Raw genomic sequence first — 21,596 nt, 5'->3', positions numbered from 1 at the left:
GAGAATTCATGCTCCCGGTTAGCCTTTTCCATGGTACGTTCAGATGCTTGATGCCAATGTGCTTACTTGGTGCCTGTGAAGAGCAGTGTGGACCATATATTGCCATTCATGTTCTCATGGGCGGGAATTCTTATCATCTTAGCAGGGGGAATTCTGTCTCATGCGAAAGCTCTTGTACAATGTTTCCCAGACCCCGCAGGGCAGATGCATTTGAACATCCACTGGTGATAGATGATTATCCGAAGTTTGTGGATGTTAAAGTCCTCCTTTGAGAGATTCCAAACACCCTTAGCCTAAATTAATACATAAAGTGAACCTCGGATGTATGCTTTCACCAGTCCCGGGTAGTAGATAGACCTAGTGTAGTGGTGGACAATCAGATTATTAGATTCTTTAATAGTAAGGATACCAGCCATTTTAATCTGATATTCAGGTGTTTAGCTGCCCATTCTTGTGTGTGTGTGTGTGTGTGTCCCCGATGTGAGCAGTACTGGGCGTTGCTGTGGCTCTTCCTCTTATATTCTGATTGAATGACTCTAGGCAAGGACCAAGGGGTACGTAGGTAAGATTCCCCCTCCCTGCCCCTGTCATAATGTGTCAAGACTTTAAACAGTTCCATGTCCATGCAGTAGTGTTTTGCTCCAAGAGTATGACTCTGTTGTGTCAATAGCTGTAGATAATTAATATAACTTGTAAGTGAAATCCACATCCACAGTTTGGCCTGATGGGCTGGTATTTTTCACTGCCATTTGTAAGGTCTGTGATCCATTCCCCATTCTGCTCCCTTTGACTAGATCATCAGTGTGGAAATGTTTCAATAGCACACTCAGCTGCTGAGGGAAGAGAGTTAACTGTGCTGCTGAACAGCTGTCTCTCCAGTTGATGTATGGGTTGCATTGGTAGCTAAGAAATCGGGCTGTTTGAGGCTTTGTGTGGGAGGGACAACTGAAATGGAAAGAAAAGGAAAAGGACAATTCTATATCTTCCATTGTGGTTTACTTTGTTGGTGAAAAGGCAAGCTTTTGAGCTCACGGCGCTCTTTTTGAGGTTTTGACCTGAAGAAGAGCTCTGCCTATCTCGAAAGCTTTCCTCTTTCACCAACAGAAGTGGTCCAGTAAAAAGATATTACATCACCCACCCTGAGTCTCAAGTTAATTTAAGGTATTTCATTTTCTTTTGCCTGTTAATGTTGTAATGTAACCATTAAAAGAACACAAAACTATGGCAAATGTATTACCTATGAAAATGTGCGTCTAAATGTGTCGTCTCTTGGCAGACGGAATGCCTCCAGAATTTCAAACTGGTAGAAGTACTTATGAGCAGTAAGCAAGGTAAGTCAAGATATGTTTGCTATTCCATCCCAATGAATTACTGTAGTTGAGTCCTATGGTATGCATTTATGTATTTTAATTTTAATACATCCCTATTTAATTTTCACAGGTGATCCTCCAATAACTGACAGACACTTATTTATACTACTATGGTGAAAAACGTTGAAATACTGAATCAGAAATGCTTTTTTTAAATTGTCACCATAGATTGTGTGTTTAGTACTTTACTCTCCCTTCTTTGTACTAGCAAGGTTGTGTTTTCTGTAGAGATGTGCAAATACGAGATTTTTTGGTTTAGTGGACAAACCGAAAAATCATGGGGAAAAAAGTCAATTCAAGTCAAACCAAAACAGAGTTTTGTTTTGTGTTTTTACTCCCCTCAGCAAAAAGCAAAAGTAAAAAAAAAAAAAAAAATAGTTTTGGGTTGAAAGAAAGTTTTGTTTATTTTTTTTAAGGCTTTTTAATCTTTTTAATTTGTTAAAGAAAATAGTGAAATTCCAAAACACAAAGTTGAAGCAAAACAAACTGTTTTGAAGTTAACTCAAATTTTTGTTTGACCGAAACAATTTGCCAAAATTGACCTGAATTTGTTAATTGTTTTGGTGGACACGAATCTGCATTTTTCCATGAAAAAGTATTTGCATGAGAAATTTCACCCCGCTTTCTGGTTTTCCGATGCATACTTATCCACTGGTGAAAAGGACTGGTTTTGGAAGATGCTATTTAGTGGCAGCTGTTAGTTAATTAGTTCAGTAACTTGGCTGTTAAAGCAGACCACCAGTGCAGAGAAGCTTTTCTGTGCTGCTGTTTGGCTGTATCTGTTGTTAATGTGGGTTAAGGTAGCAGTGAAGACACAGCACCAGGTTAGCTGCTCGAGTTAAAGCCTCTAGGGTGAGGTCTTCATGGCAAAAGCTGCGCCTGGCCTCGCCTACCCAGGCCAGCGTGAATCCCGCTAGTGCGGGCAGCAGTGGTAGTGAAGACAGCACAGTGCTGGCTTCAGTGCAGATAGTACCAGCCCGGCATGGCGCCTGGCAATGTACCTGCTTCACTAGCCTGAACCGAAGCTGGTGATGCACTAGCTGGATTCAAGCTAGCGTGGGTGGGCTGGCCCATGCGTAGTTTTGGCTGCAAAAGACGTATACCCTCAGGGAGCCTGGGGTTGAACTCATGCTGCCGTGTCTTCACTGCGGATTTAGCCGGAGTTAGCGAACCTGAGTTAAAAACACACCTTTTCTTTTCAGGGTAGATGTGCCCTGATGGATTTGCCCCAGTCTTTCACTCTCTCTTTCCGTTCCCAATCTGTAAAATGGGAGGATAAATTAAATCTTGGGAAGCACTCGAATACTATTCTGATAGAGGCCATAGAAATATCTACGTTGCCTTGTAACGTGATTGTAACCTTACCTGGTTTCCTTCATAAACAGAATAAATTATCTAATAATAAACCCAGTCAAATTGTTTCATCTCAGAGGCCTGTGAATGGGGTTTGTTTACTGGATGGTTCTTTCGCTGATCGTTTGGTTTTGCAGCAGTTGAGCAAAAGTGCCATTGTTCAGGGTCACGCATAAACCATGCACCTGCTTGCCACCATGGTAATGCATTAAAATGTTGTGGTTAGTGTTGTCTTTCTGTCCATCAGGATGAGTCATGTGTTTCCTAGTCATTTGCTTTCCAACAGTTAGTTTGTTACCAGAGTGGTGTTTGGTTGTGATTAGCTGCAAAACGTCACTATTCTTTAAAATAAATAAATCAAGGGTAGGGGACCAGAAGGGAACTTAAAAGCTTTGTGCAAATTAACAGTTGTGCAGTTTAAAGCATCTTCAGAGTGTGGATGTTGAATGTGGCTTGTAGCTTGTGTTTTCATATTTTTTCTTGTGTTCAGTATTAAAGAAAGTGATAAGCCATAGCTCAAGGCGTTAATTTCCCTAATCCAGTGATTTTTATTTGTTGTTGCTTTTTAATTGATTTGTGTAATAATTTAGACTTTTTTAAAGAAATATGTAGTAATTGCTTTTATTTCTTTAGTTCAGCGAATGGTGCTGGATGACCAGGAGATGGTCTTTAGCAGACTTAAGGACATAAGAAAGGTAAACAAATAAAGAAATAATCAATATGACTTGTGCTTTCTGATTGGTTGTGTGAAATAGTTTTTTTCTCGATTTCTGAGTAATTTTAATTTTCATGCCACTGAGCATCTGCACTACTTATAGGCTAATCAACAGAGCAGTCTGGTTTTGAAGCGTAAATTCTTGTAATATGTAATTCCTTCAGAATACCAAGTTTTGGTTGCCAGTGGCATTGCTTCAGACCTACATAGTTCTTTTTAAATGCTATTATGGGTTTCCCCCTGCTATATACCATGTTGTAGTATGACTAATTCTGATTCTTTTTTTCTAGACTTCAATACGTCAGATGAATCAAACAAGATTTTACATTGTAGAAAATAATAAATCTGTTGTGCGGGTAAATTTGTTTGTGGGTGGTTTGCCACCTCAACTCTCTGCTGAAGAATACACGAACATCCTCAAGGATGATTTAGCTGTCAGAAGTAAGTCAAATAGTGTTATCTTTGAGACTACCAGGACTTGCTTTAACTCTCTGTTCATATGTATAGAAGAACATGCTGGAGGAAAATTCTGTTTCTTCTCTACCAATTTTGCTTATGTATGTTTACGATCTCTTTATAGGCTAATGTTATCTTGCAAAAATCACTATTTTTTTCTTGTTATGTTTTATCTGAAAAGTGAAAAATTTCCTTTGCTTTTATCTTAACATGCTGGCGGTTTTGTGTAAGAAATAAAAATGTGTGTGATAGCATGCTGTTTGTCTGAGGGGATGTTTCTTTAGGCACTTGAGTCGCTTTATATAAGTTTGATTACACTGACCTTTTTAGGGTTTTTTCTCAAAAGAAGTTGCTCTCAGTTTAAATGACTCACATGAATTCTAAATGAGTGCATTCTCTTTAAAACCTAAGGAGCTAAAAGTCAGTATTTTATCAAAGAATACATACGATTATATTGATCCTTCTCCAGGAATATAACTTCCTTTAAGAAGGTAAATGTAGTGATGTTAACAGATATATTAATGCTACCTGTCATCTGACATGTGTGCTATTGGAGTTCGAATTGTGGCAACACAATTTAATTCAGAAGTGGAAGGGGAGCATAAAGTACATTTTATAATTTTGTTTTATTACAACTAATACATTCTGTCAACAGTACTGGGAATTCACATTGTACCTTTCTACAGTAAACAAATTTACCTTTTCACAGTCTCATGTAGCTTTTAGTTTTCAAAGTTCAACACCATGGTGAATTTGTCTTCTACTTGTACAGAGTTTAAAAAACAATAACCAACTTTTACGGTAACTTGGGAAGAGGGAAAGTGTTAGTTGGGGAAACCGTCTGGTTTTTATGATTTAAAATGTTTTTATTTGAAATAAGTGCTTTTAATGTTCACTGTTCATGTACTCAAAATCTGAAGTATGTGCTCTTTTAATCTTTGCAGCAAATCTCGTTTCTGTGAGTCATGTTTACTCAGAGCAAGGTAAGCCTCTAACATTTCAAACTGAGTTCCGTGTTGTAAAAACGTACTAACTTCAGAAATGCAGTCAAATGCTAAAAGCGCTAAGATGAAAGAATATATTAAAGATCTTATCACCTAAGTTAAAAGTCTTCAAAAATCAGATGTGAAGCATGTTAGCATGTTTATATAAGGGACAATATGTTTTATTAGAACCTTGTTTTTCATCAAATGGCTTCATGCCTTATGTGGTAAGGCTGGGATAAAGTTCTGTTACAAGTGAGTTTGGAAGGTGAATTTCACACAACTAGACCAGTCAGCTGTTGCAGGCAATACCATCTACCCCTTTTTGTCCTTTTTAAAAAATAAGATGATAGAATTCATTTCTGTGGTTAAACTTCAAAAAATGGAATTTCAAGATCAGTGTTTCACAGATTCCACATTATGGTTTTAATGAGTACACTGGGTCTGATGTGAGGAGGTTAATACGTTATTTTTGGAAGATTCTTACTGTGGTTTGATACCCTTCCACTGAAAACACACAAGTTTTCTTTGAGACATTGCTTTGCTACTGATGATTAAAGAATGAGGTTTATTTCATCCTGGGATGAAAGAAATGGGGAGATAAGAAACATTTCCAAAACCATTAGAGCATTCGGCCTTAAGAGTGCTGCAACCTGACAAGATTGCGTTTGTATTCTGAATGTCGTAAAAAAAATGATAGAAAAGACCTTCTTTAGCTTTTATCTGTCTATCAACAAACGATGATTCATTCAACTTACTTTCGAATTGTCCAGTCTTAATTTCAAATGACTGCATTAGTGAGGCTTCAGTGACTTAATTTGGAAGATTAAGGCCTGTAATGCTGTGGAATAATCTTCAGAATTTTTTCCCCTGATATCTGGTTTAAATACTCTTTGCCCAGTCTACTGCCTATGTACCAGTTATGCCCCTGTGTGGCTGGTAAATATTGATGTTTTCCTTATAAAGACCATTGCAAATCCCTGGGATGCTTTTGAACAATTCCTTTTCCTTTTTTGCATTTACAGCATGGAAAATAATTGTAGATTATTATAATCCTCCTCTTACCTCCCAGTTTATTTATGGGTGATTTACAGAGATCTCTGCTCATGAATTAATCCATGTAATCATTTTTATTGCTATTTGAATTATGTTCAGTTCCTTAATATTTTTCTATTGCTGAGACTCTCAGAATGGTGTTAAGTGCTCTAGCTGGGAATCACACCTTCCTGGACCATGATATGATGGCTCTTAGTAAACAGCCAAAATTGCATAGTTGTTTTTCTTTTGGCTGCAATTCATATTGCAAGCTCATATCTAATCTGCTGTCCATCATTCTTCTTAGTTTTTATTTGGCATTATTGTTTCCAGTATTTCCTTCATACTAAATATCTGATTTCTTTTGCCTGTTTTTTTTTTTTTTTCCTACTAGGCTGACTTTTTTTCCCAACCTGCTTGGATATCTGAGCTCTCTTTATATTATTTCTCTGGCCTCTCTAAGTTTTGAAACACCTCCTCAATTTCACACAGTGCTACGTAATGGATCTTTCTCAACAAGGTTTCCAGTTTTTGTTTTTTCCTTTTAGTTTTCTGTGTTTATGATGGGTTTTTAAATTAAATACTAATAGGACTTCGCATTATTAGTAATCAATTTATTGCAGGGATGACTTTCTTATATTTTCTTAAGTACTGTAAAATAATTTTCTTTCATAGTAATCTTTTTTCCCCTTACCTTAATTTCATATCAAGGTAGTTTATTTGCAACTAAAACATTATTTAAATATATTTGTTACAGGTGCTGTTGTACTTGAAATTTCTTGTTTTTCTGAAGCTGAAAGAATATATATGCTAGCTAAAGATACAACTGTCAGTGACAAACAGCTTACTGCCCTTGTGATTCCTGAAGTTCTGGTAAGACCTTTAGGTTACATACTGTGTTTAAAAAAAAAAAAAAAAAGGCAGGCTCTCTTCTCAGAGAAAGGAATGAAAATTGTTTGATATTTGAAGGGAAGGGAAGACAAAAATAGACATAAGATGACTGCGCTTTGGTAATCATTATGATAAAGAATACAGAAAGAACCTGCATTTTATGTCCCTGAACATCTATGTATGAACGGCTGCTTGTACTGATGGTGAGGTGTAGTTACAAAGCCATAAAGGAGAGAAAAGCCATTTTAATTTTTTCCCCTAAATTCTTTTAACCATCACTAAAATTAGATGGAATCCCTTTACTTTTAATAGCAGTTTGCTGTAACATCTACATCGAAGTTGCTTCAGTGTTTCACCTTGGTTGCTAGGTAGTTCTGGGATAGACATGTCTACTCTTGGATGATCCCACCCTTGTTGAGTGGATGAATTTCCTTGTTTGGGGGAGAAGAGGGAATTGCACATGCATGTTTACCGATTTATATTCTGCATACTATATTGTGCTGCATCCCAGGATGTTGTCACCCTCTTCCTCCTGAGGGTGGAACTGGAGGGCCAAGGAATCTTAGGGATTGTCTACACTGCAATTAGAGACCTGTGGCTGGTCTGTGCTGGCTGATTTGGTCTGAGGGGCCTGTTTAATTGCAGTGTAGACATTTGGATCCTGCGAGGTGGGAGGGGTCCCAGAGCTAAACGTCTACTCTGCAATTAGACAGCCACTTAGCCCAAGTCTCTCTCACACAGGCCAGGCGTGGGTATCAAATTGCAGTGTAGGCATACCTTTTGTTTCTTCTCTGAGTGACCTCTACGTGTTCTTACTCCTGGGATGGCTGACAGTGTGGCCTGGCTGTGGCTGTAAATGTGTAGGGTTCATTATGAGCTCTGATGGCAGGTGAAATCACCTTCTTTTTTATATATGGAACTAATAACATGCACAAATATTTCAACTACAATTGCCTACTAATTTAATCTGTAGTCATGAACGGATCTCTGTAGCATTCCAGTAAACAGTACGAAAAGTAATTTAAGATGAAGCTGTCCTTTTTCTCTAAAGCCATTGAAATATGTCACCGTGCAGAGAGAATCTTTTTTAGTTCCTCCCGTGCCAAGCAGGAAAGGCTGGCAACGCAGAAGGCTAGACGCTTTCCCGAAGAGGAAGGTGCATCATGTGCTGTTCTGCGGCACCTCCTCTGACGGGCACTTATGACAGGCTCTGGAGAGCTTTTTTTAAAGCCCCTGCCTGAAAGAGAAATGAAAGCATGTTAATTAAATGCTGTGCTTTTTAACCCAGGCAAAGTGAGAGTTCTGTAGTGCAGTTACGAAATAAGTCATTTACTTTGTTACAGTTTAATATCCATAACTCAATCAACTTCAATGAAATCCGCTTAATTTAAGTGATGTGGTGAATTCTTCACCACTTGAAGACTTGAAATGAGGATTGGTTGTCTTTCTAGAAGAGATGCTGTAACTCAAGCAGAAGTTATGGGCTAGGTGGAGGAATCATTTGGTGAAATTCCCAGGCCTGTGTTGTGCAGAAGGTCAGAATACGTTATCCTAAAAGGCCCTTTTTGGTCTTAAAATCTGAGTGTCTATGGAAGTGCTTTATTCCTAAACCCTACTTAGTGACTAATAACTTTTCTGATCCAAACTCCAAGTCAGCTCAGAAAATAGAAATTACCTTGAAAAGTCACAGACAGCATGTCATCCTCTGTATGCTGCCAAAGAAATATTCCTAAAAACGTTTTTAATTGGGAATGGCTTTCAGATTCTGAAGAGCTAGAGGGGTGGGATGGAGGGAAAGCCGTGAATTAAGGTTGTTTTAAAACAGCGTAGTTGATGTAGGACCTAGATTTAAAAAAAAAAAAATTCTGGCCTCAAAGGGCTCATCACTAGTGTGGATAATGCAGGGACCCTGAGATGCAGCTTTTCTGGCCAGGTAAATATTTCCTGGCACTATACAGTTATATAAACTGCCCAGCACTTACCTGTTTAACCCGTGAAAGCGGATAACCAAAAATGATGAACTTTGTTTTTCTCTCTTTTTAGACCAATACAGATTTAGAACCCAAGCAAATTTCTTTTTCTCTGGAAAAATACCCAGTGATTTCAAGGGCACATTGCTTGTGTAAGGAGATGACTGAGTAGAAGCAATACATTTTATACCATTTAATAATAATAGATCCTGATACTTATCCTAAGATGCAAGTTATATCTAGAAACCCTGGGCTCATTAGCACCATGAGGCTGGACTTTCAATATATAGGAAGATGTACAACAAATTATTAAATGATATAAAATTTATTGCTTCTACTCAGTAATCTCTAAAATGAAACTTATTTTAGTAGTTAACGTTGAGATAGTCAGGCCATCTAACATGGAAAGTAGCTTACGTTGCTCATTGCTTACCTAGAATAAACTAACAAGAGCTGCAAGCAAGAGTTTGTTCTTTTTTTATAATTGTATGTGATCTTTTACCCTTCACACAGCTGTGGGAAATACTTGTATTTTAAAACTTAGTACTATACTAAACTATATTGTATTTGTTTTTCCTTTGTCACTGTTGGGGAGTGGAAGAATTGACTAAAGTGAGAATGGACCAAAATTTAGTCCCAGAAAAGGAATGTGTGGTTCAAAACAAGAAACTGTCACATTTTCAATTTTAGCATAAAAGTCATGAACTGTTTTTGTAAATTGTAACTTTAATAATAATAATAAAAAGCTGCAACTTCTCCAGTCTTGAAGGCTAGGTATCATTTGGCACAAAAGTAAGCAGTAAAACTTAGGGTCTGCTCTCAGATCAATTGTTTGCACATTTATAAAAACAAAAGAATTCGTTTACTCCATTTGAGATGCCTTTTAAAATTAAAGCTCTGTCCAGAATCACAGCTCTGGTGAGCTCTTCATGGAAGTCCGCCTGAGATATATTTTACCCTGATTTAGCTTGATTAAAAGTAAAGTTTAAATACAAAATTCACTGGAGTGGTTCTCATTGCTTCTCACGCAGACAGACAGGTAGGATTTGCCTACCTTTTGTGTGTTTTCCTTGCCATCTCGCTGTATTTGACTGACAGCTATTCAGGATTTTGTAAAATAAAATTTATTTCAGAATATTTAAGTAAAAAGAAAATATTTTGACTTTTTAATTAATGTGTGAACAACAATGCAGAGCAAAATGTCCTTGTATTGCCCATGATGGCCACCTACAGAGCGTCATTTTCTGGCACAAAATATTAGGTTGGAAGATGACTGGACAGTGACAATTCTAAATTGAAAGCTACTTTACAAGGTAATTTTTGCACATTTCTTCCTGTAAATAAAACCATCCAGATACTTATAATAGCCCAATTCAACTGCAAAAGCCACATGCTTCTGCAGATTTGTCCTTAATCCCACTTGGAATCACAGAACCAGAGGGTGAGAAGGGACCGCTAGGGTCATCCAATCCAACCCCCTGCCAAGATGCAGGATTTGATGTGTCTAAACCATCCAAGACAGATGGCTATTCAGTCCCCTCTTGAAAAGCTCCAGTGACGGAGCTTCCACAACTTCCTTAGGCAGTTTGTTCCATTCTCCGACTGCTCTCACAGGTAGGAAGTTTTTTCTTGAGATTTAATCTAAATCTGCCATGCTGGAGTTGGAATCCGTTGCCTCTTGTCCTGCCCTTTGTGGCAAGAGAGAACAACTTTTCTCCACCTTTTTTATGACAGCCTTTCAAGTATTTAGCAATGGAGCGCTTGTATCCCGTTACATCTAGGGCTCCTTTCATAGGGAAGAGTAGAGATGGCAGATAGATGAGAGAATCTCTGGTCAAACTGATCACATTGCAGCATTACACAAATATATGCAAACCTCTATGCAGCCTCTTGTCAGACCCCCATTGTTACTGATCTGGGTGTATACAAAATTATGTGAACGTTACAATATGCTGAAACTACCCTTCTTACACGGACCCAGGGATATGGAGATCCAAACTCTGGGAATCCTAAGAATGTTTCACATTGAGCAGCTGTAGAGAATTAAAGTGTAAATACCTAGGTTGATTTCAGTTAGTTCTCTGGTCTGCATCTTCTGGGGAAAAACTGCTCCCACAAGAAAAAATTTGCAGCACAGAACACTTTGTATTCATTCGTTCCGTTCTGCCACCACCATCCGCGGCTATATGGATATGCTGCAGAAATGGGATTAGCATGAATAACAAATCTGTCACAGCCCAAAACCACAGCCTACTAATCCTGACAAATACAACAACTTGTGGTGACTGCACAGCATGTAAATCATAGTCTTCCAGCTATCTCTGGAAGATAAGCAATACATTTCTGACTAAAAACTAGTCAGTGCAAAACCCCTCTGCAAATTTCCCTTTTCAAGCATTATACCAAAGTCAGGATAAAGAGAAAAAAAAAAAACCTGCACAAGACTGAGAGTCATATATTCCATTCTACAAAGTAACAAACAGTAATTCATATTTTCCCATTGGCCTTCACTAAGAGATTAAAAAAAACCCTGTAATGTCAGGATGAGAACTGCCCAGTCACCTGCACCAATAATAAAAAGAAATGTGTACCTCTTAGAACCCTGTGAAGCTGTGCTTCCTAATACAGATCAGAGTAACCAGTTTGCACATAACTATTTAATTCCCACTCAAAGGAAAACATTCTTCTAGTTGAAGCTGCTTTGTCTCTGACAATAGAAGTTCAGCACTATACTGCTTACCTTTACTGCAGATTGTAGGATTAGTAACAAATAAAGCATTATGCTGAACACACGTAAGAAAGTTTCTTCCCCTACAGGATTCTGCTATTTAAGCATTTCTGCAGAATTGAACCCCAAATTAGTATCCGATAAAGAATTCCATGTGTTAATGAGGAATCCATTTTAGCAAGGAACTTGAGCAAGGTACAGTTGCATCCAGTGACAGGTGACAGGTACAGTGACAGGTGACAAGGTACAGTGACAGGACTACTGAAAAAAAGAATTCACTCTCTAGCTGTCCTACTACCATTCATGATGCCTTTTTGTAGTACAGCCACAATCCCTGCCACTTCCTGTGGTGCAGAATTTTTCACCCCAGGATGTGCAAATGCAGTATATGTAGTTTGTCATTATTGTCTTCTTATTGAATGTATTGTACTGTTGATTTTACTGTTTGTAAAGCACTTTATGTATAAGTAAAAAACATTAAAGAAAAGTTCTTTAAGGGGTACGTGCTTGTATTATATTTGCTTAAGCAAGATTGCAAGGTCCTTTCCAAACTCTAAATGTGTTTTGATTAAGCATCTAGGACCTGATCTAAAACTCACAGAAATCAGTGCTAAGACACCGATTTTGGTGGGCTTTTGATCGGGCTTTCGGTACATTTTTGAATGAGTGCATTTAAAAGAAAATTCTGTATTTATCTCTAAAACTAAGAAAAATATATGCTTCATATGCTGTTTTTGAATGTCCACAGTATATTTTAAAACCAGATTTCCTGAGAAGAAAAATTAAAAGCAAAAGTTTCATCTTTGTTCTAGTTAAGATACTTGCTTAGTTTGCAGTGTTTAAAAGTTTTGAGCTATAAATCAGAGAAAGTGTCTGAAATATTCTTCTAACAACTGACCAAGATTTCACTCACATTTCGATAACTCAAGCAGTGAAATACATTTTTAAGATTATTTTTAATTGCTTCTGGGCTTGAGACCAAGCATGAAAAATATCAGCCCTCTCAAAAAAAAAAAAAAAAAAAAAAAAAAATCGCGGAGAAAGTTTTAAATGACTGAAAATGAAACTTAAATGATGCATCCCTCAATTGCAGTATTGATAAGATCTGACATATTTACATATGATCCTTTTACATCTATTCTCTCTTCCTCCTCAAAGCATTTCTTAGTCAGCATCATTGTTGCTATATAAAGTGGGAAGCTTGCTTAGTCTGCTCCTCTTTCATTCAGAGCTAACCAATTTTCCTGATGTACCCAATAGTGTTGTCGTACATGACTTCTGGGATAAAAAGAAATAGTAATTCCACCTTTTGCTGCCCTAGATAAGCAGCTGGGTGTGTTTAAAAGGCCTTCATAGCACTCCCAGACTCTTAAGTCTTGTATCTGTCTTTAAACTTTGAGAGCCTAAATTGCCCTTATTTGCATATTTTTTTTAGAATAAACTCTCAAATTGTTGAAGCTGAAGTTGGCAGTTTTGTCTAATTACTCTGTAGAATCAAAGAAGCTGAAGGTAGAAAATACCTCTCCCTTCTAGTGCAGAATTGTTACCTGCAGAGGTTTTTCCATTGTTCGTCCATTCTACTTTTACAAGTCCAAATTAGAAGGGGCTATTGCTCAGTTTCTTAATCTGCTAAACAAAAAATTTCTCAGTGATAAGTGATTTGAGATATCTCTTTTAATTTTAAGGGGGCAGGCGTGCCACACTTTCTGAAAACCAGGCACCTACAAGATATCTCAAGTTGGGAACTAAAAAACTGGGACACCCAAAGTCATTATTCACTTGTGAAAATCTTGACAAACATATCTGTGTGTCAAAAGTATTTCCTTATATTCAGCTGTCATCTTCCATATCTTGGTTTTACCTCGTTACTCTTAGTTATGCTCCCTTGTAACTAGTTTTAGCCAACAACCCTCATATTATGTAGGCACTAGTTCCTCTTCTCCCTAGGTGTAGATACCCTTCAAATGTTTGTATTCTGTTTTCATGATCCCTTTAATCATTGCTTAGCCAAACAACTGACATTTTATATCTTTTCATCTCTCCACATAAATCATTCCTTCCAGCCTCATGTCAAATTGATGTTCTCTGAATGCTCTCCAGTTTGTGAATGCGAATCACCATGAATAAGGGACCATAGCAAACATTTTGGTTTGGAAACTCTCAGTTGAAAATGCCTTAGAGAGAAACAAAGAAACGGCTTTTCTTTACGTCTGCCATCTTTGTATTTTTATGGAAGTTATTTTTCTGGCTGCATGAAATTAATACAAGGTAGCTTTGATGTTTGTACAATCTATTCCTTACCCAATTGTGACCTCCAGCGAGGCCATGGGCATTGTTTCTGCTCAGTATCGTTGCCTTATTCTAGAAACCACCTCCTGTGTTATGCAACCATGTTGCCATGAACTATTCTTCTTTCGAGGTGGCTTCTGGAAGGAGATCCTCCCTCCGCCCCAGCACCTCTGAGCTTTGAGAGGTCTGGTGAAAGTAGTGCCAGATGAGGGGACATAAGAGCACTCTCTTAGCACTGAACACTCGGGGCCACGGTTATAAGAGAGAGATGGCCCCAGCTACTCCAGTCCCTTCTTTTCAGTGGTTAGCAGCAGGGGTAGCAAAAAACTCAGTCAGGTCAGTGCTTATTTAAAACTTCCCCCATTTTTATGATTAAATTCCATTGTAAGCAGAAATTAGATAGATTGTGCCGCAGCACTTGGTTTTTGCAGGGATCAGGATCATTGGACCTTTTTGATCATGACTTAGGCTTTCAAGGGTCCGAATAAGAAGGGTAGATTTTAGTGGCACACGTCATGCCTCCTCTGTTTTCCTGGATTGCTTTTTGATGTGAAAGGCCGTCACGTTTCAAGCCTACATTGACAAGCAACCTAATGTAACAGTGACATAATTAAGGGGAAAAAACAAAAAAATCCCCCCAATTTGTATGTGATAATACATCACCTGCTTCATGTCATGAGCCAAACTGTCACTGAAGGGGTTGGGGAAAAATATTTCCTGTTGGCAGGTCATTCCCTAGCCCCACCCAGTTCAGATTCCTTGCCCCTTCCTCTGACGCCTCTGGCACTGGCCACTCTTGGAGACAGGATGCTGTATTAGTTGGATCATGAGTGTGTTCCAGTCTGGCTGTTGCTGCCTTCCTAGACAGCACATCAGGCTCTGTACAGGACCATTTATGACTGTTTTTTTGTGAAAGCGTTTATAACCCCAGGAATAGTCTTTGCTGCTTGAATCAAATTATTTAAATGGTTCTTTCTAAAGTGAATAGAAACTGAACCTGGTGTGCGTATGTTGGAAATGTTGTGCCATGTAATGTCTTCATTTTTCCCACATGGCTAAGCTAATGACACTTCTTTGCTTTTCCAAAAAAGCAAAATCAAATATGCACCCAATCTACATTATTATCTGTTAATGGTGGGTTTTTTACTGAAGGACTGTGAGGGGATACTCTTAGAATACTGTAATAATCTAACATGTACACATTTTTTCTAACACATTCTCTCTGCATCTTCCAGCATACCAAGCTGCCGCAGAACTGCTGTCCATTACTTGTGTTTGTGAATCCCAAAAGCGGAGGCCTGAAAGGCCGAGATCTCCTCTACAGTTTTAGAAAACTGCTAAATCCTCATCAGGTCTTTGAACTCACCAATGGAGGACCGCTGCCCGGGTAAATCTTTTGTCATAATAGTTAGTTCTTCGGTTAATGGAATAGTATCATTAAAAATAGTAATTTACTGATACTGGTTGGATCGCTCGCTCTTGCGCGCGTGCATGCCTGAGAATTTATACTGCAGAAATTGTGGTCCTTGTTTTAAAAACAAATTTAAAACTTTCAAGTTCTATGAAGAGGAGAGGACAGGATTGTTCAGATGTGTTTGTCAGTGTCTAGCACAGTAGGGTCCTGATCCTGATAAGAACATATGGACACCATCACAATGCAAATAACTACTGGTGGTTAACACAATTGGTTGGGAAGGAAGGGAGGAAAGAGAGGGATTTAAGTAACACTGCTGTCAAGTAGTAATTTTAGCCACTATTTCCAACCATTCTTAATGTCAGGTAACAGGAAGGTGTAATAAATGTTTCTATTTTTACTCTTGGAATTTGTCTACAGTTGCCGAAATTTAACAGGAGCTGATTATTCAGAAATAGTAACTCCATTTCTAAGTGCCAAGAAATAATGTGATGGGGAAAAAAATGCAATGTGTTACTGGCTTTAAAAAACACTTTTACTCATTGGTAACTAAACTGCATTGCCGGCTTCTTGTAATGGAGAAATGTGGATTTTGTATCCTACTACATTATTCTTTATTTCTGTACTACCTGAGTTGACTACTGTGCCTTGAAATAAAACTCTCAGTAGGTTAACTTTATTATTTTATCTTCATCCAGTGCAATTGGTTTCAACAATCCATAACGAAGAGGCAGTAAAAAATAAGCAATACTGGCTTCTAACTTCGTCAGGACCATGGGATTCTGTGGTTCTTTTAGGCTAGTTCCTATAGCATGATTGTCAGTGTTATGACCATAGAACCTATTGTATACGTCACCTCTCTGTGCTTCAGTTTTCCACCTGTAAAATGGAAATAAGGATAAACTCCTTTGTGAAGTGCCTTGATTGGTAGGGCTGAAAAGTGTTGTTTGAATAGTATCCTATTTAGAATCCCAGTTTTTACAAATTCATAGTCCCACAGAAATACTCCCTTCTAGTTTTGACAGCCGTAGCAGTATATGCTGGCAGACAAGGAAATGCGCCCTATTTAATAACAAAATACTGCATTGAATATGAATGGCAATGGATGTTGTGAGCTCTGATTTAAAAATGGTTAAAAATCCCAAACAGTGAACACAATTACAGAGGTGTAAATCAAAACACAAATGACACATTTTAAGAATTTAGAACTTATTGTGTGTGTCTTGTTAATTCCCTGATAGAACTCAACAACTTTGTCTGTGGGGAAACATGGTGAGAAATATAACTTCAAGTTTGTTAAGCAGAAAACTCCTCTTATAGTTCTAAATTTTATTGTCGATTTTATTAGCTTTTCTTAATCTAAAGTAGAAAGTGAGGGGAGGAAAAAGCAGTAATTACTAAGAACTCAGTTGCGTTGTTTTAAAGAGAATGATATGAGAGTCCTAATTAATTTTCTGCATCTCAGTGTAATATTCTTTCGTATACATTTTATTTTTAAATGAAGATTTCATACGTTCTCTCGAGTTCCGTATTTCCGAGTGCTGGTGTGTGGAGGTGATGGCACGGTTGGTTGGGTCCTTGGTGCACTGGAGGAAATCAGACACAAACTCGTCTGTTCAGAACCATCTGTAGCCATCTTACCTTTAGGAACAGGTGAGAAATAACAGAATAGAACTGGGTTTATTTGAGGTGTGCTAATGGGAAGCTATTAAGCATGCTCAAAACCCAGTAATTTTTCTTTTTGTACTGATTTCTCATAACATGGCACCTGTTACTGGCTTTGTAGCCTGAATGGCACTTTGTTTTAGTTCCTTACGTTACATTCAAACCATCAGTGTGCATCCAGGAGAGAGACAGCTACGGCCATTTCATGATTACTGTTCTTTTACTCTTCTGTCCTTCCCTCAAAGGGCTCTAAAGTTGCAGCAATCTTCTGGTCAGAGCCCATCAATGATACTTCTTGCATTGGCCAAAGGGTCACCAGAGAGCCACGCAAGTAGATGTGGTACGAACCCCGGGCCGTGGAAGTTCAGATAAACCTGACGATTTCGTTATTTGTGTTCAGGTTTCCAGAAACACACAGGGCCATACCAGGGTCAGCAGTACACCAGTTGCTCTGCAAACCCACAGCTATTCTCTCTCTCTAGTAGACTCCCCTTTACTGTGTCTAGCCACTAGCGGTGAGTGCCAGCCACTGTCCTTCCCTTGCTGCTGCTATCCTCTGGCTTCTTCACCCAGGCTAGGGCCCTGCTTCCCTCCCTCCCCATAGGTCACAGCCCCCCCTCCGACAAGTGACCAGTCCCACTCCCACTGCCCTCTTGCCTGCTGCTGCTGCTTACCACAGTGACTGCCCGGTTCTCCAGTCCTCCCCGCCTGCCGGTGGTGTCAGACCTCCGCCATGATGATGATTGTAGAATTACATCCAAGAAAAGAACAGAGTGTTTCTCCCCACCTATCAAATACACCTGAGAGTTATTGCCCACTGGTGTAGGTGCTGTCTCACCACAGTCATAGGCATTCTTATTCTTCTGTAGTCAAATTATACATGAACGTTTTTGTGCATCCTTAACGAATTGAAACGTGATTAATTTGATATAAAACCTGTGACGCTAGAAATGTATTGAGGCTAATTAGTTTATAATGAAGTCTCTAGATCACTGTCAGAAGCATTGGTTGGGGGGAAATGTATTAGCATTAACATAAACTTAAAGGAAGAAATTAGAAGAAATCTGAATTGAGGAAAGTAGTGTAAACTCATCTTCTCACAGCATTGCGGCAACTTATCAGGTGCAAGTGATGAACTTTTATTTTTTTCCACACTCATTGTGTGGCTTATCAGCTCCGCATGAGTTGACAGGCTTATTAAGAAAGAAGGAGCAAAACTGAGGATCTTCAACCTATTGCATGCAGAAAATAATTAACATCTAAAACATGGATTAAAGGACAACATGAGAAACTACTGGAGATAATGGGAGATACATGCAGGGTCTCTGCTGTAAAAAAGCCCATCCTAGTGGATCTGGAGACATTAGCATCCCAGAGAATAGGATAATTTATCTGATTTTACTTTAAAATTCCCTTTCTTCAGTTAATAAAGTCCACGGCCCTGGCCCATCGTGGAAACAAAGGGGACATCTGGATTATAGACAGAAATTGATATCCAAAATTTTGGGATTATTTTATCTGGGGAAACTGTTCCCATGTCTTTCATCAGGAGAAACTTTTCCTTTTCAAAATTTTATCTGCTAATGTAGGAAACTAAGATGTCATGAACATTGGTGTGGAAGTTGTCTCAATCAGTAGAAACTTCAGAGGGAGGAGTACACTCCTTTTTGAGTGTAAAAGCGGTCTGATTCTGCTCACAAGCAGACTGAAATATAAGTGCTCTGTGGACTCTTTGTAACAGATCTCTCGACCTTGTTATCCTGAGGGGGAATTTTCAGATGACTTATAAATATTCCTATTTTGTGTGTGTATCTTCCATAAATCAGTACATATGTTTAATAACTTACCCCCAGGACAGCAAAGAGCAACATTTACTTACAGGCTTTTCCTGTATGTTAAAGTTAGATTTTCAGTATAGTTTTACTACTGGGAGGTTGTGATCACAGGCTGACTAGTACCTTTGTGGTCTGAGCAATTACATGGAATTTCTTTCACTCCGTCAATTGGTTAAAGAAGTTAACCTTTTGCTTTTTCCTTGTCCAGGTAATGATTTAGGGAGGGTGCTGCGCTGGGGAGCTGGTTATAGCGGGGAAGATCCCTATTGCATTCTGATATCTGTAGATGAAGCTGATGATGTACTTATGGATCGTTGGACCATCCTTTTAGATGCTCAGGAGACTGTTGAAAGTGCAGAGAATGGTATTTTGGAATCTGAACCTCCAAAGGTATTTCACCGTTTTGTTTTCTAAAAACTATTGATTTATGAGAAGATGAATGAGATTATAGAAGGCCAGACCATGTTCTTATTTGTATTCTATTTCAAGACACCTTTGTGTGTTACTGTTACTGTAATATTTCTGTATGGCTCAGCCCACTCACTAAACCTGTGCGTGAAGAAAGGTAAACCTGACATGCTGCTTTGATTACAGTTCTACAACCCTGGAAGTGAGAGATTAGTTACACAATATATTCCTTATAGATTCTTTAGATAATAATTATTTCTCTGGCACAAAGCATGTCTCAGTGGGACAGTGACTGATTACAAGTGTTCAGTTAACAGTAGTAATGTCTGCTTTCTGAAGTTTGGAAGGAATGGGTTCCCAGCTCAGGTGAGAATACATTCAGTTAAGAAAAAGCTCTTTGAAGGAAGATCAAAGCTACATTTCATAACTCTATAGTAGACTGGAATCCTTATATTTATTAAACAATCAAGAAAGTTGATTATTGAAGTTCTGCTAGACATTCCTAGGGTGAGGTTAGGTAAAACTTTAATTTAACAACCTTCCTTATTTCTTTCCCTGTTTGCATAGAATGTCGTTTAAGTGAAAATCCTGCCTGACAGGCTCTCTTGACATCCGATCTCCTGGTTTGGGGGAGAGACCAGCTCATTTGTAGATGTAAACTGGGGGTTTGTTGTTTAAAGTCTGGTTCTGTTTTAAGACAAAACAAGACACAAATAAGATGAAGGAAAAAAACAGAAGAATAGCAAATGATTACCAAAAAATGGAACTTCTCTCTCTGTGGTTCAGTTGCTGGAAAACCACAGGCACAGTACATGACTTGTGACTTTATTAGCTACTCGGGTCTGGTTAACTTTTAAGCAGAATCAGGCTGTGAAGTCATTGCGTTCAGCTTACCACTCTGGTCACAAGAGTGCGTTGCAAGGGTAGAGTTGTCCTGGCTGTGTCAATTGTCTAAAGCTGGAAGGCAAAGAGAGAGAGAGCGCAGGTGCCAGGAGGAAAAATGCTGTGGATGAAACTGACACGCAGGGGAAGAGCTAATAATAGAAACATTAGGTTCACACCACAAGAGTTGCTCAGGACACAGAACCACCATTTTCACATCTTTCTTCTGGTCAGGCATGATTAGAACAACTTTCAGGCTAAAGAAAAGGCCCCAAGATGTGATGGTAAATCCGTGGGTGACAGCCATAATGTGATACTGTTTAATGCTCCCTTCCACACACAAACAAGTTGCCAAGTTCTCCCCTATAGTGACATCATGAAGGTAAATATGAAAAAAACTAATGTCATTAAAAATTGGTTTAATCTCAGCTACGAACACTAGAATTTCTCAGCTATGGTCAGATGGTTATTAAATGGTATCACTAGGCAGCGTTAAGATGGTTTAGGTGCCTTAACTCTGTGTTTCTGTAGCCAAACACATTTGGATTTCTTTTAAATGTAAGCTGCATTGCACATTTCCTGGGTTGTAGTGCTTGATTCAGGGATAATTCCAATGTCCCGGCAGCGTTTCTCACACAGATGTTACTGATCAATATTCGCAACGTCATCTTCATTTTAATGTCGTGTTCTGTACTGGGGCTGTCTGTGTGGAAAAAATGTACTCCCTCGTTGCTTTGTATGTGAGTGACTTGAAAAATCTACAAATGTCTGTCTCACTGAAAATGGAATACCAGTACCAGGAACCTCTGCGCCTGCTGTGCGTTTGAGTCTCAATGCACACTGCTGTGTTTGTTCTTTTTTTCAGATTGTGCAAATGAACAATTATTGTGGCCTTGGAATTGATGCAGAATTGAGCTTGGGCTTTCACCATGCTAGAGAAGAAGAACCAGGCAAATTTAACAGCAGGTAATCGCAGGGAAAATCTTTGAGGGTGGAATGTACAGAGTACCAGCTGTGCAAAGTCCATGTATAATAAACGCCTCTACAGGCATTCACAAATAGTGCTTTGTGACTTGGCATACAAACCCCACAGCAAGACAGGAAGGAGTTAATGGCCCGTTTGTGTGTGTGTAGGGGGGGAGGGAACAGCCCTGCCTGAAACAAGTCTGAGGCTTTGAAGGAGGTGCTAAAAAGGGAGAGCCCAGCTCAGGTGGACCCTGGCTGAGAGGTCTTCAGTTTTCAGTGCTTGTTTTTTGCATGGCATGGAGAATTGCAGTAGCTTTCTAGTGACTTATAATTAGTCAGCGGAGTTTATAGAGCATGATATGTAATCATAGTGACGTTCTAAATAGCTTGTGTGTATCTTGAAATGGTGCTTTTTCTCTTCATATAGCTAAAAGCACACAGCAATTCATGAGCTGTGTTCTAAGGAAAGACGTGAATAAGCTCCAAGCATTTTTGCAGTGGGCATACTGAATTCATATTCAGAGCAGCTGCTAATGTCTAATTTATTAATTTGCTTCAGATGAAATGTAGCCACATGTAAATTTACAATACTGTCTCTTCCAGTAATTTTTATTATGCGGCACCAAATTACGAATG

The 21,596-nt window shown here is 38.7% G+C and overlaps 1 protein-coding gene across 1 annotated transcript in view; it reads left to right on the top strand.

The window, feature by feature from the left end:
* DGKQ (diacylglycerol kinase theta) overlaps nucleotides 1-21,596 on the top strand; it is a 112,185-nt gene that overhangs the window by 73,208 nt on the left and 17,381 nt on the right. The window contains exons 11-19 of the mRNA XM_067553384.1: nucleotides 1,277-1,331; nucleotides 3,357-3,418; nucleotides 3,729-3,879; nucleotides 4,839-4,877; nucleotides 6,670-6,785; nucleotides 15,026-15,177; nucleotides 16,709-16,857; nucleotides 18,913-19,094; nucleotides 20,860-20,960. Of these exons, the coding sequence (XP_067409485.1) occupies nucleotides 1,277-1,331; nucleotides 3,357-3,418; nucleotides 3,729-3,879; nucleotides 4,839-4,877; nucleotides 6,670-6,785; nucleotides 15,026-15,177; nucleotides 16,709-16,857; nucleotides 18,913-19,094; nucleotides 20,860-20,960 (1,007 nt within the window). The remainder of the gene's footprint in view (nucleotides 1-1,276; nucleotides 1,332-3,356; nucleotides 3,419-3,728; nucleotides 3,880-4,838; nucleotides 4,878-6,669; nucleotides 6,786-15,025; nucleotides 15,178-16,708; nucleotides 16,858-18,912; nucleotides 19,095-20,859; nucleotides 20,961-21,596) is intronic.

The sequence above is a fragment of the Emydura macquarii genome, unplaced genomic scaffold (assembly GCF_026122565.2).
Source record: "Emydura macquarii macquarii isolate MOO-44397 ecotype Brisbane River unplaced genomic scaffold, CSIRO-AGI_Emac_v2 contig_1451, whole genome shotgun sequence".
In the NCBI taxonomy this organism is placed as follows: Eukaryota; Metazoa; Chordata; order Testudines; family Chelidae; genus Emydura; species Emydura macquarii.
The sequence above is the reverse complement of the archived record's forward strand: the minus strand, read 5'-3'. Positions and strand labels throughout refer to the sequence as shown.